The 15,423-nt window shown below is 39.1% G+C and overlaps 1 protein-coding gene across 1 annotated transcript in view; it reads right to left on the minus strand.

The window, feature by feature from the left end:
* Nucleotides 1-15,423, minus strand: part of LOC110576941 (laminin subunit alpha-3-like) — a 188,260-nt gene that overhangs the window by 52,373 nt on the left and 120,464 nt on the right. The window contains exons 15-20 of the mRNA XM_021686192.1: nucleotides 15,265-15,364; nucleotides 14,290-14,342; nucleotides 13,957-14,062; nucleotides 13,141-13,240; nucleotides 6,090-6,246; nucleotides 1,428-1,560 (exon numbers count right to left, since the gene is read on the minus strand). Coding sequence (XP_021541867.1) covers nucleotides 1,428-1,560; nucleotides 6,090-6,246; nucleotides 13,141-13,240; nucleotides 13,957-14,062; nucleotides 14,290-14,342; nucleotides 15,265-15,364 — 649 coding nt within the window. The remainder of the gene's footprint in view (nucleotides 1-1,427; nucleotides 1,561-6,089; nucleotides 6,247-13,140; nucleotides 13,241-13,956; nucleotides 14,063-14,289; nucleotides 14,343-15,264; nucleotides 15,365-15,423) is intronic.

Below are 15,423 nucleotides of genomic sequence, written 5' to 3' on the forward strand. Positions count from 1 at the left end.
TGCAAAGGTTTTCTTCTGCGTGAAACACAGAGAGGACCTCCTACAGAAGGTTCAGAAACAAACCAAACCTCTGTATCTGAGCCCACCTGAGCCTTTTTCTTCAGAAGAAACATTTGCTCCAAACCCTTGCATTTTCTCTACAAACATTCATGAGATCTAGGTTCAGGACAGGAGGCCGTGCACACAGTCAGCACGGCCTTTGTTCCCCGATGGTGGGACAGGAACGGTGAGGGATTACAGGCCAGCCAACAGGAGAATTCAGCAGAGTGCGAACAGTCATATTCGGGAGGAGGCATAGGTTACCACACGAATACACAACCAAGGACCCTGACTCAGATGTGGGGGCTTAGGAAAGATGTCCCAGGGGACGGGAAAACAAACCACAATGTCCTCCACCTGTCTGAGTTAACAGAGAGCAAACTGCTGACGAAACTGTCATCTAGGAGGGATTGGTGTCTATGAGAAAGAGTTTGGGGTCAGAAGATTCCAACTTGTCTACAAAGACTAGGTATGCACTTAGGCAATTTACTAAACTTCTCAGCTCTGTTTCCTCTTCAACCCTCATCAGTTCACAAACTTGTCTTGTGAGTAAATCAATGCCAAAATACTTTGTATATAATAAGGCAAGCTTGCTAGTTCTTCATATTATTCATCATCGTCCAGCCTCACGACCTGGCTGACACAACTCAGGAGCATCATCACTGCCCCCAGTGACTTTGCCATGGATGCTGAACAAAGATGCTTGTATTTTGATCTTAAATTAGATTTCTACGGGCACCATTTTGTGTCCAGGTGGGATTCCTAGTGCTTCCTGGAATCTGTTGCCAGGAATGGTAGAAACTCTAATTCTTGCAGAACAGACTTCCAGGCCTCAGCTCTGATGAGATCTGCCTTCTAATAGATTTCTCCTCTGCCCTCCAGAATCCTTCGCCCCTCAGTGAAGTTTGCATGTTTCTCTCTGGAGTTCTTTTGGGCTTCATGCTTTACAGCATTCACCTTAAAAAGTCCTCTCCTCACCCTTTTCTCCTTGACCTATTTGGGGTGCCTGAAAACAATGGGAAAATTTAGGGCAGTAGGCCAAGCTCCGTCCAATACCACCCCAAAGGTGACACCCACTCTACCATGAATTAGTGATAAATTAGTTTTACCTTGTGGTGATATCATAACACCTGGGGTTCAGCCAAGACACACAGGTTGTTATATCAATTTTTTAAAAAGACAGTTAGTGATAAACTTAACAGCAAAATTTGAATAAGCAGAATGTTTACAGATTGAAAAGGTAGCAAAGACAGGGCACCTAGGACACCACTCTCATCAGACTATGCATCAGACTTCAACTTTCCTCAGAAGGTAACTCTGAAAATTGGAAAAAATATTTCACTAATTAATTATTTCTTAATCCAAAAGAGGCTTGAAAATTTACCTACCTGCCTCAGCCCAGGATGGATAAATAGACACGCGACCAGATATGGCTTCAGTTCCAGGGTTAATGTATTTCAGAATAACACGAAACAAAGAGAGACTTGACTTCCCCACATTCAACATGATCCTCACTTCATTCTGAAAAATACCAAAAAGTCATACAGTATAAGAGACAACTGGCTAAAAGAAATGCTAGCCAAACAGTGAGTATACTCCATTCAGGTTTCACTAGTGGACTTGTAATGTGCACACACACTCACTCTCTCTCACTCTCTCTCACTCACTCATTCACTCTCTCACACTCAGCAAGCACCAAATAACTACCTCTATGGAAGATGGAAATAGGCAGGCCTAACGATAAATTAAAGACACTTACAACTAAAGTTACAGTGAAAACCTGTTCCCTCAGCAACTGAGATCCTCTTTGGGCCCTTCTGGAATCAGGCAGACAGAGTGAATAGTAGCTGGACTAGTTTAAGGAAAGCAATAGTGACAGGGCAACCACCATGGGCTGGGAGAAACAAAAAGGCAGAAGAGAAGGGAAGGACAGTATTACTGGACACCACCACCCCTGTAGAAGGACCTCTCCAGGGTCCAATTCACATACCTAAAATTCTAATTTGTCACAGAAACCTATGTTGGCTGAACAAAGGTTAAAATACCCCAAACACATTAGTGATAAAATCTGGATGTAACTAAAATATGCTTAAGTCATATGCAATTGTTCTCAATAGCTATCCGAAGAGAACGTGGGCTTTTTGAAAAAAATTATTTTATTTTTTTTTATTGTGATGAGTGTACTCTTTCAACCCCATCACCTACTTCCCCCATCCCTCTCACCCACCTCCCCTCTGGTAACCACCAGTTTGTTCTCTATAGTTAAGAGTCTGTTTCTTAGTTTGTCTCTCTCTCTCCTTTTTTTCCTTTGCTTGTTTGTTTTGTTTCTTAAATTCCACATGTAAGTGAGATCATATGGTATTTATCGTTCTCTGTCTTATTTTGCTTAGCATTATACTCTCTAGATCCATCCACATTGTTACAAATGGCAAGATTTCATTCTTTTTATGGCTGAGTAATATTCCATTCCAATAATAAAGGGGACAATCCAACAAAAGGATATAACAATTATAAATATTTATGCACCCAACATGGGGGCACCCAAATAAATAAAAGTTATTAACAAGCATAAAGGAAATAATCAATAGGAACACAATAATAGGGGACTTTAACACCCCACTTACACTGATGGACAGATCACTCAAACAGAAAATCAACAAGGAAACAGTGGCTTTGAATGACACACTGGACTGGATGGATTTAATAGACATGTTCAGAACATTCCATCCTAAAACAACAGAATACACATTCTTTTCAAGTGCACACAGAACAGTCTCCAGAATAGATCACATATCAGGCCACAAAACAAGCCTCAACAAATTAAAAAAGATCGAAGGGACACCATGCATCTTTTCTGACCACAACACTATGAAACTATAAATCAACCACAAGAACAAAATCTGGAAAGAACACAAATACATGGAGGTTAAATAACATGCTACTAAACAATGAATGGGTCACTCAAGAAATCAAAGAAGAAATATTGTGTGAAGACAAAGGAAAGTGAAAATACAAAGGTCCAAAATCTTTGGGATGCAGCAAAATCTGTTCTAAGAAGGAAGTTTATAGCAACACAGGCCTACCTCCAGAAGCAAGAAAAATCTGAATAACCTAACCTTACACCTCAAGATGCTAAAATAAGAACAAACAAAACCCAAACCCAGCAAAAAGAAGGAAATAATAAAGATCAGAGCAGAAATAAATGATACAGAAACTAAACAAACAAAAAAAGCCCCCCCAAAACAATAGAACAGATCAATGAAAGAAGGAGCTGGTTTTTTGAAAAGATCAACAAAATTGATTAACTCTCTAGCCAGACTCTTCAAAAAATAAGAGAGAGAGAGAGAGAACAAAATCACTAATAAAAGCGGAGAAATAACAACAAACACCACAGAAATACAAACAGTTGTAACAGAATATTATGAAAACCTGTATGCCAACAAATTGGACAGCTTAGAAGAAATGGATAAATTCCTAGAAACATATAACTTACCAAAATGAAAGTAGGAATAGAAATTTTGGACAAATTACCAGCAATAAAACTGAATCAGTAATAAATAAACTCCCAAAAAAACAAAAGTCTAGAACCAGACGGCTTCACAGGCGAATTCCACCAAACATTTCAAGAACAGTTAATACCCATTCTTCTCAAACTATTCCAAAAAATAGAAGAGGAAGGAAAGCTTCCAAATTCATTCTATAAAGCCAGCATTACCCTGATACCAAAACCAGGTAAAGAAACTAGCACACACATACACACACACACACAACTGCAGGCCAATATCTCTGATGAACATAGATGCAAAAATCCTCAATAAAATATTAGCAAACAGAATCCAAGAATACATTAAAATAGCCATTCAGCACAATCAAGTGGGATTTATTCCTGGGATGCAAAGGTGGTTTGGTATTTGCAAATCAATCAATGTGATATGTCACATCAATAAGAGAAAGGATAAAAACCATATGATCATTTCAATAGGTCCAGAAAAAGCATTTGACAAAGTACAACATCCATTCATGATTAAAACCTTTAACAAAGTAGGTTTACAGGGAACATACCTCAACATAATAGAGGCCTTATATGAAAAACAAACAGTTAACATCATATTCACTGGTGAAAAACTGAGAGCTTTTCCCCTTAGGTCAGAATAAGACAAGGATGTCTACTCTCACCACATTTATTCAACATAGTACTAGACATCTTAGCCACAGTAATCAGACAAGAAAAGGGAATAAAAGGCATCCAAATTGGCAAGGAAGAAGTAAAACTCTCACTATTTGGAAATGACATGATACCATACATAGAAAACCCTAAGATTCCACTCAATGTGGGCTTTTTAACTTGACAGAATCCCTCTCTTAAGTGTTAGTTCCATATTGGAAAATAAACATGCAAAAATGTATAAGGAACAAAGTTAGAGGTGATTTGACAGACACCACCAAGTTCTGTTGTTGAAAAATACTTAGAGAAACTCCATCATTTGAAATTCATTTCCTTTGCAGGACGCCTGGGTGGCTCAGTTGGTTGAGTGTCTGCCTCTGGCTCAGGTCATGATCTCAGGGTCCTGGGATCAAGCCCCGTGTCAGGCTCCCTCCTCAGCGGAGAGCCTGCTTCTCCCCTCTCCCTTTGCCCCTCCCCACCACTCGTTCTCTCTCTCTCTCTGTGTCAAATAAATAAATAAAATCTTTAAAAAAGAATTCATTTCCTTTATGTTAACTAGTCATTCTTTCAAACTGTAAACACCTGTGAGAAGGTATCCACCTTGACTGGACTCTCATTTACATCCTATTATGACTTAATGGACTCCACTGCTTTTTTCTGAATCATGAAGATTGGGATGCTAAAGAAACTGAATTTTATATTGGGGAGAAGGAGAAAGCAGTGAGGTCTTAAGATCCTAGGTACTGTTGGGGCGACTGGGTGGCTCTGTCAGTTAAGCATCTGACTCAGTTTCAGCTCAGGACTTGATCTCAGGGTTGTGAGATCGAGCCCTGCGTTGGGCTCCATGCTTAGCATGGAATCTGCTTGAGATTCCCTTTCCCTCATCCTCTGCTCCTCCCCCTGCTCACACACTTTCTCTCTCTCAAATAAATAAGTATATTAAAAAAAAAAAAAAAAAAAGATCCCAGGTACTGTTTGAGAAAGCAGCCTGATGGAGGACCCTGGTCAGGCAAGAAGCAACATGAGAACCAATAATGGCTCCAAGAGAACTGTGACCCTGTCCCTGTTTCTAAGGGGTGACTTAAAGGAAACATAACAAGTATTAGTCCTGGGTCTGCTAAGGACAAATATTGGGTTACCATGGTCATCAATTTACCTCTTTTGTTCCGAATTTCTCCACTGAGAAACACAGTTTAAAGAGACCAACCTCCAAGAGAAATCCTGAGAACAAAACTTCTCAATGGCTACACAGAAATTGTTGGTTTGTAAATATTGCATAAGTTCTAAAGGTAATGAGAAAATGTGAAAATTCCATTACTATTCCAACACAAAGCCAAGAGAGGTGGATACAGTAGAGAAGAATGAAAGAAAGGAGAAATACAGGAAAGAAAAATTAAATAGCACTAAAATTCCTCATTTATCTTAGTTTCTATTCATAGAGTAATTCAGGGTTTAAAAAAGCAAAAAAAAAAAAAAACAGCACTGGTCAAATATCAACAACACACACACCATTGGAATTATTTAATTCTACTCATTTTTATTCTCTACAAATGTCTTTAAAGAAAAGTGTCTCTTGTTTTAAAATATAGACTAATCCCACTTGGGAAACAACTTCTTATAAAAAGTCTCTAGAAATAAATACTAGTTTTCTTTAACCCCTTCTTTGTTTGATTTGGTGACCAAATTAACAATAAACTGTGAAACTGATACATACACTTATTAGTTAAAATCCAATCCCACCCCAAACCCCGTCCATAGTCTGGAGAAAAAGAATCCTGGAGTTAGTTTTGGGGACAGTTCACCTTTTGGGGGCAGCTCACTGAGAGTGTTGTGGGTCAGTATATGCCCTACCCTGCCATGAAGCAATTTCTTGCTGGCTACATACCTGTACCGAGGTCATCTGAGCATATCCTCTCCAGCTAAACTCAGGGAACTCCAGTGGATCAAATCCAAACCGAAGTTCTCTTCCATTAGGTGTGGTGCCATCTTCAATCTCATACTTCATATGATGCAAATCCGGGAAATAGTAGTTGTTTTCAGGTCTTTTGTAAATAAAAAGTAAACATGGATACAGCAAGTTAGGTTCACTGATAATCGAAATATTCAATCTCAATAGCTGCTTCTAAAAGAACTCCTACCCAATCAATAGAATACCATAAATGAGAAGAAATGAAAGAGCCACCCCCCTGCTTTTTCTTTAAATTACTGCTTTCATTCATGTAAACATTCACATAAAACACACCAACACCTATAAGTCTAAGTAATTAAAATGAGAAAATCACTTAGCACAACCCATGGTGGTAGCATCTTTTAATTCTAAATGTTCTAAATGGTTGCCAACAACTTAACAAAATCAAATTAGGTTATTTACTATAAATCCATTCATTCATGTATTCATTCATTCATTTATGTACTCATATTCACTTTTTTTTTTTAAACTTTTTTTTTTTAAGATTTTATTTATTTGCGAGAGAGACAATGAGAGACAGAGAGCATGAGAGGGGAAGGGTCAGAGGGAGAAGCAGACCCCCCGCTGAGCAGGGAGCCCGATGCGGGACTCGATGCGGGACTCAATCCGGGACTCCAGGATCATGACCTGAGCCGAAGGCAGTCGCTTAACCAACTGAGCCACCCAGGCGCCCCATATTCACTCTTTATACAAGTATTAATATATATGTGCCAGGCACTGTTGCTAAGTACCATATATGCAATAGTGAATGTGACATAAAATATTTCATATGCTAAGTTTACAAGTTACATTTTTCTATATATATATATTTTTTTAATCATTAGAATGACTTTTTTATGCCTTGTATTTTTTAAATTTTTAAAATTTTTTTTAAAGATTTTATTTATTTATTTGACAGAGAGAGAAAGGCAGTGAGAGAAGGAACACAAGCAGGGAGAGTGTGAGAGGGAGAAGCAGGCTTCCCGCCGAGCAGGGAGCCTGACGCGGGACTCGATCCCAGGACCCTGGGATCATGACCTGAGCCCAAGGCAGATGCTTAACGACTGAGCCACCCAGGGGCCCCTGCCTTGTATTTTCTTAAACTATAAGTCTATAGATGGATTCCTTTCAAGAGTCCAATAATGGCAATCACAGAGAAGGATCAAAAATACTATACACCGCTTGTGTGACATCTCATATTCAAAGAATCTGAAGTTCTTCAAAATGACAAATTCGACAATCCAGTCACAAACTAATAGCAGCTAGTGGATCAAAAGCCATAAAGATCATTTAGTCAAAGAAAATAAAAGGTCATGGCCCTATACTGCAAGCAGAATTACAAAGGCTTACAATTTCTCTGGAAGTGATATACAAAGGTCCTTAAAAATGTTCATACCCATTGACCAGTAATTCTACTTCCAGGAATATGTTCTAAAGAATAATTTTATATATAGTATAAAAAAATTAACATAAAAGAATGCTTATAATAGTGAAACCTTAGAAACAATCTAAATGTACAATTATGAAATAATTTTTAAAAATATGAAATATTATGCAACCATTAATATTTCTGAAGACTAGTGATAATGGAAAATGTCTGCAATACCATGTGAAGTGAAGAAATGGACACAAATTTTATGAAGAAAATATACTAATTTGTATTCATAGAAAAAGCCTAGAAAAAATATACAAACAAATATTAAAAGGGGTTATCTCTGGGTGGTAGAATAGGTAGGTCTTTTTTTCCTTTTACTTTTCGGTACTTATTAAAACTTTACGATGAACATATATTACACTTATTATCACAAAAATTATTTAGAAAACAAAGTGAAAGTGAATGCCTTCTAAACTTGTAAGAAAAATGAACAATGCTCAGATAATATCATAAACAAACATTTGGCAGGAATTTAGTACAAAAGGACAAAACGTTTACCAACCCAGAGAAAAGGCGATATGGCATCTTTGATGCTGGTTTCCTATCCTTGTATCCTAGTTACAATTTACCACTAAATCAAAGGACATGTTCTAAATTTCATATGTACGTAATGGCTGTAATGTAAAAAATCAGTATTTCCGTCTCAGGGTGGTTAATTTAATTCCTATTTGGTTGCATTATTTTTACCTGAAAAATAGCCAATTGCCTTACAGAGGTGGAAGGAGAAAAACTTAGCTGGTTAAGTGGGGGAAAGCTCACTTTATCCACAGGAAGGCGGAAAGAGAAAAAACATGGGTGGAAAATATTTCTGAACCTATTTACAAAATTCCTCTAGTCCATCATGTGCCTCGTTAGTCTGCAGGGAAACATACCCACAGATGTGTCCTCCTTCACAGACCCTGTTATGTGGCCCAGCAGTGACTGACATTTAGAAATGACTGAAGAGAGCTCAGCTGGGTTGCTGACTTTTAGAATTCAAATGCTGAAAATATCAAGGGAAAGGGGAGAAGTGCCATGCTAACTAAATACAGACAATTTACTTTAACTACACTAAAGATTTCTTTATTAATCTGTTGATAATGCAGAAGTAGTGAAGATACTTGCAATTTAGAAGCTGCACTTCACAGTTTCCAGTGTACGATTAAAAGCCAGAATATTAAAAATTAGCTTTTTCTTCCCTGAGAGAAAATTATGATGGATCATGGTTTCAAAAAAAATCTATACTGATCTAACAGAAATATTCAGAACATTCCACCCTAAAACAACAGAATACACATTCTTTTCGAGTGCACACAGAACAGTCTCCAGAATAGATCACATATCAGGCCACAAAACTAGTCTCAACAAATTCAAAAAGATTGAAGTCATACCATGCACCTTTTCTGACCACAACACTATGAAACTAGAAATCAACCATAAGAAAAAAATCTGGAAAGGACACAAATACGTGGAGGTTAAATAACATGCTACTAAACAATGAATGGTCACTGAAGAAATAAAATATTACATGGAGACAAAGAAAAATGAAAACACAAAAGGTCCAAAATCTTTGGGATGCAGCAAAAGCTGTTCTAAGAGGGAAGTTATAGTAACACAGGCCTACCTCAGGAAGCAAGAAAAATCTCAAATAAACAACCTAACATTACACCTAAAGAAGCTAGAAAAAGAACAAACAAAACCCAAACCCAGCAAAAGGAAGGAAATACTAAAGATCAGAGCAGAAATAAATGAAATAGAAACAAAAAAACAATAGAACAGATCAATGAAACCAGGAGCTGGTTCTGTGAAAAGATCAATGAAACTGATAAACCTTAACCAGAATGATCGAAGAGAGAGAGAGAAGTCAAATAAACGAAATCAGAAATGAAAGAGGAGAAAAAACAACCAACACCACTGAAATACAAAGGATTATATGAGAATATTGTGAAAAATTTTATGCCAACAAATTGGGCAACCTAGAAGAAATGGATAAATTCCTAGAAACATATAACCTCTTAAAACAGAATCAGGAAGAAATAGAAAATTTGAACAGACTGATTACCAGCCATGAAATTGAATCAGTAATCAAAATAAACTCCCAACAAACAAAAGTCCAGGACCAGATGGATTCACAGATGAATTCTACCAAACATTTCAAAAACAGTTAATACCCATTCTTCTCAAACTATTCCAAAAAATAGAAGAGGAAGGAAAGCTTCCAAATTCATTCTATGAAGCCAGCATTACCCTGATACCAAAACCAGATAAAGAAACTAGACACACACACACACACACACACACACACACAGCTGCAGGCCAACATCTCTGATGAACATAGATGCAAAAATCCTCAATAAAATATTAGCAAACAGAATCCAAGAATACATTAAAATAGCCATTCAACACAATCAAGTGGGATTTATTCCTGGGATGCAAAGGTGGTTCGGTATTTGCACATCAATCAATGTGATATGTCACATCAGTAAGAGAAAGGATAAAAACCATATGATCATTTCAATAGGTCCAGAAAAAAGCATTTGACAAAGTACAACATCCATTCATGATAAAAACCTTTAACAAAGTAGGTTTACAGGGAACATACCTCAACATAATAAGGCCTTATATATTAAAAAAAAAAAAAACACCCCACAGCAAACATCATATTCAATGGGGAGAAACACTTTCCCCCTAAGATCAGGAACAAGACAAGGATGTCCACTCTCACCACTCTAATTCAACATAGTACTGGAAGTCCTAGCCACAGCAATCAGACAACAAAAATGGACTAAAAGTCATCCAAATTGGTAAGGAAGAGGTAAAAACTTTCACTATTTGCAGATGACATGATACTAGACATAGAAACCCCTAAAAATTCCACCAAAAACTACTGGAACTAATAAATGAATTCAGTAAAGTTGCACTGCATTTCTGTACACTAATAATAAAGTAGCAGAAATAGAAATTAAGAAAACAGTCCCATTTACAATTACACCAAAAATAATAAAATATGTAGGAATAACCTTAACCAAGGAGATAAAGACCTGTGCTCTGAAAACTATAAAACATTAATGAAAGAAATTGAAGAGGACACAAAGAAATGGAAAGACATTCCATGCCCATGGATAGAAAAAACAAATATTGTTAAAATGTCCATATTACCCAAAGCAGTCTACACATTTAATGCAATCTCTATCAAAATACCAACAGCATTTTTCACAAAACTAAAACAAATAATCCTAAAATGTGTAGGGAACCACAAAAGACCCCAAATTGCCAAAGCAATCTTGAAAAAGAACAAAACTGGAGGTATCACAATCCCAGATTTCAACATACACTACAAAGCTGTAGTAATCAAAAACAGTGTGGTACCTGCCCAAAAATAGACACATAGTTCAAGATAACATAATAGAGAGCCAGAAATAAAACCACAATTATATGGCCAATTAATCTTCAACAAAGGAGGCAAGAATATGCAATGGGGAAAAAAAACAGTCTCTGACAAATGGTGTTGGGAAAACTGGACACCTACATGCAAAAGAATGAAACTGGGCCACTTTCTTACACCATATACAAAAATAAACTCAAAATGGATTAAGGACCTAAATGTGAGACCTGAAACCATAAAAATCCTTGAAGAGAGCATAGGCAGTAATTTCTCTGACATCGGCCGTAGCAATTTGTCTAGTTATGTCTCCTGAGGCAGGGAAAACAAAAGCAAAAATAAACTACTAGGACTACATCAAAATAAAAAGCTTCTGCACAGCAGAGGAAGCAATCAACAAAACTAAAATACAACCTGTGGAATGGGAGAAGATATTTGAAAATGACATATCTGATCAATGGATAGTATCCAAAATTTATAAATAACTTATACAACTCAACACCAAAAAACACATAATCCAACTTAAAAATAGGAAGAAGACATCAAGAGGCGTTTCTCCAAAGAAGACCTGCAGACAGCCAACAGACACATGAAAAGATGCTCAACATCACTCATCATCAGGAAAATGCAAATGAAAACCACAATAAGACTCATACCTGTCAGAAAGGCTAAAATCAACAACACAAGAAACAACAGGTGTTGGCGAGGATGTGGAGAAAGGAGAACCCTTATGCACTGTTGGTGGGAACGTAAACTGGAGCAGCCAATGTGGAAAACAGTATGGAGGTTCCTCGAAAAATTAAAAATAGAACTACCATATAATCCAGTAATTCCACTTCTGGCTATTTATCCAAAAAATAGGAAAACATTTACTTGAAAAGACACATGCACCCCTATGTTTATACAGCATTACTTAAAATAGCCAAATTATGGAAGCAGCCCAAGTGTCCCTCAATAGAAGAACAGATAAAGAAGATGTGTTGTGTGTGTATAAATATAGCAATATTATTCAGGCATAAAAAAGAATGAAATCGGGGCACCTGGGTGGCTCAGTTGGTTAAGCAGCTGCCTTCGGCCCAGGTCATGATCCCAGGGTCCTGGGATCGAGCCCCACATCGGGCTCCCTGCTCAGTGGGAAGTCTGCTTCTCCCTCTCCCTCTGCCTGCCTCTCTGCCTACTTGTTCTCTCTCTCTATCTCTATGTCAAATAAATAAATAAAATCTTTAAAAAAAAAGAATGAAATCTTGCCATTTGCAACAACATGGATAGATCTAGAGGATAAGATATAACACTAAGTGAAATAAGTCAGTCAGAAAAATACAAATACCATATGATGTTAATTTAAGAAACAAAACAAATAAATAAAGGAAAAAGAGACCAAAAAAAAAAAAAAACCAGACTTAACTACAGAGAAGAAACTGGTGGTGACCAGAGGGGAGATGGGTGGGGGGATGGGTAAAACAGGTGAAGGAGATTAAGAGTACACTTATCATGATGAGCAGAGTAATGTATAAAATTGTTCAATCACTATATTTTACACCTGAAACTCATATAACATTGTATGTTAATTATACCGGAATTAAATTTTTTTTTAAATCTAGAAATTGTTAAATATGACAGGACACGGAGACAGGATGCTGCTGTACCTGTGACAGCCCCTCTTGGAGCTCAGGCTCCACTCGCTCCCTGGTTCCTATAGTTCATTTTAATTAGCTTTTGCATGAGAGGAGGGACTTCGTCCCGCTTCTAGAGTTTTCTTCCCCTTCCCTCCCACCACACCCAGTGTAATGCACGTGGCCTCTCCACGCCTTCCATCATGGGTCCCAAGGGAGAAGCTGGACCTGAATCTCCTGGGCCCAGGAGCCTGCCCATTTGCTGGGTCCCTCCGAGCTGCAACTTTGACATGGAGGTTCGGCCACGGGAACCCACCTCAAGCACCCAGCTCTTGCCCTGTCCACCTGGCTTTTTCTACCTGTGGGAACTTTCCAGTGAGGCGGCTCTGTGACCTCCAAAGTGGATGTCTTTAGAGCAAACTTACCTTTAACTGGGCCCCCTGACAAGTGTCCAGATTTCAAATGACAGTACAGCTTCATCTGCCCTCTCTCCTTAGGACGGCCTGTCTCCTCAAAGACAGGACTCTCCGAGAATCTCCTACCACATCAGTACAGGAGGAGACCTCCCGGGAGACTCACCGTTGGCACGCCTTCCCCACGACATGCTCTCGGCAATGGCATGTTCCCGAGGGCCCGCCGCACAGGGGGGTGACAGCTCCACCGATGTCACACTGACACCCTGCAGGTCAAGAAACAGTAGCAGTGACCCATCACAGCATCTCCACGCTGAAGCTTTCCCTCCTTCTCTGACAAGCAGAAATCAGTAAGGACAGGGCTGCTTCTTAGCCCTGCCATATCTCATAGCCTGCGGATGTTAGAAACATGTAGGGAGGTGGGAGGTGCCCCCCAAAGCCCACTTGTAAGCTGGGGGTACACCTGGACGTCAGCCCCAACACTGCTGTCCAGCGTAAGGGGCCAGGAGCCCGGGAGCTAAACACGATGTAGCAGCATAGTACTCTTATAACCAACCTCTGCTACTGAGAGTCCGTGGGAGAGATCCAACAGCAGCCTTGTGGGGCCACACGCCTGCAGGTGTATTTAACACAGTATTACCTCTAAAATCGGGTGCAAGCTGTTTGGATAATACAAAATACATCTTCCAAATGACTAAGTCTTGATGCTATCTACGAAATTAACAGACGCCTCCCCCTCCGTCCCAATGATGTCTCCTCTAATTAAACCAACAACGTGATGGGAGAAGAGGAAGTAGAAGCAGCCCCAACTGCAATTTATTACTCGTCTCGACTGAGTATTTGGCCAAATTCCCTGGAAAAGAATTTTTTAGCCCTATCCCATCAGAAAGACTGCAGGAAGACAAAACTGAGACGAGAGATTATCCCGGCAGTCTTTGCCCATCAACACTGGCTTTCCTCAGGAGCCACTGGAACTATTTACCTTGACACCCAAAGTAATTGCTCTTTTCCAAAGCAAAATATCCATCTTCACACGTATCACAGGAATCGCCACTGACGTGGGACTTGCAGTGACAGTCACCATTTCGCTGCAGAATAAGCCAGATGACACAATTTGGTAAGATCGCACAATTCGCTCATCTTCAAGATTTAAAACTGACTCGCTGTGTAACATGAGCAGTTAGCGAGGATCTGAAAACGTCCAGAGAGATTAGCACACCCCGTACAATCACAGAGGCACTAATCCCCTCCCACAGACACCCCACCATCCGCTGTTCTAACATTGCCCTGGTTTACGGACGATGGGCCACGTTACCTGCCCACACTCTCCGATTCCACTCACTGTTCCCGCCACGTGGCACTGGCATTCTGTGAAGAGAAGAGAGCGTTCTTGGACCAAGGCTGCCCAGAGGACAGCCCTTGGCTCTGGAAACATGACACAGCAGCTACGTGACATGTGGGGTCACTGTCAGGCACACCTCAGCAGAATTCCCGTTGGCTCCATTGAAGCCTAAAATGGGACTGCTTTTTGGGGTCAGCAGAACCACCAGATCAATACCATCCACCTACAAGGAGTAATGGCTAGTTGATGACCGCTCTAAGACAGAGGCTGCAACATCATGGGATTTTTAAATGATTCTAATGTCAAGGTCATTACTGATATGCTTACATGAAAACATACTCTAGGGGTCCCTGGGTGGCTCAGTTGGTTAAGCGTCTGCCTTCGGCTCAGGTCATGATCCTGGGGTCCTGGGATCGAGCCCCATGCCCCAGTGGGGCTCCCTGCTCAGGGGGGAGTCTGCTTCTCCCTCTGCCTCTGCCCCTCCCCCCTGCCTGTGCACTCGCACTTTCTCTCTCTCAAATAAATAAATAAAATCTTTAAAAAAAAAAAAGAAGAAAACATTATTTAAGGACATATCCACTCCACTTAACTACCTTTAGCTTGGTGTTTTTAAGTTCCTGTCCTGGCTTCAATCTAAGCATAAAATGAAAATAAAATCAAACCCAAAAGAGGGGTTATAAAAAACAAGGCAATATAAACCATTTATCAAGTAGCTGCCTTTGCAAACAACAAAATGCATATGGAAATGGGATATAAATCCCTTGCTGAGATTTTCAAAATGACAGAAGTTCTGCCAAAAGCAGGGGAAAAAACATCAAAACATTTACACGAGATTTCAGACAAATTGAACTTATTAAATAAATAGCTCTTTTGTGGGTTTAGTCACTGAAGTAGAGAAAATTAAAAGGAATTTGCAATATAGTAAATTATTATGTGTAAAAACCTCACCTGAACATCCATTGGGGTTTTCTTTGGCCAGATTCCAATATAATGGCTTGCAGATGCTACAAGAAGGACTTTCAACATGAGCTTTGCATTGGCAATATCCCTTTAAAAGAAAATCAAATTAACACTTGACATCTCAAAATTAAGACATGTTTTCAAACA

The sequence above is a fragment of the Neomonachus schauinslandi genome, chromosome 14 (genome assembly GCF_002201575.2).
Source record: "Neomonachus schauinslandi chromosome 14, ASM220157v2, whole genome shotgun sequence".
In the NCBI taxonomy this organism is placed as follows: domain Eukaryota; kingdom Metazoa; phylum Chordata; class Mammalia; order Carnivora; family Phocidae; genus Neomonachus; species Neomonachus schauinslandi.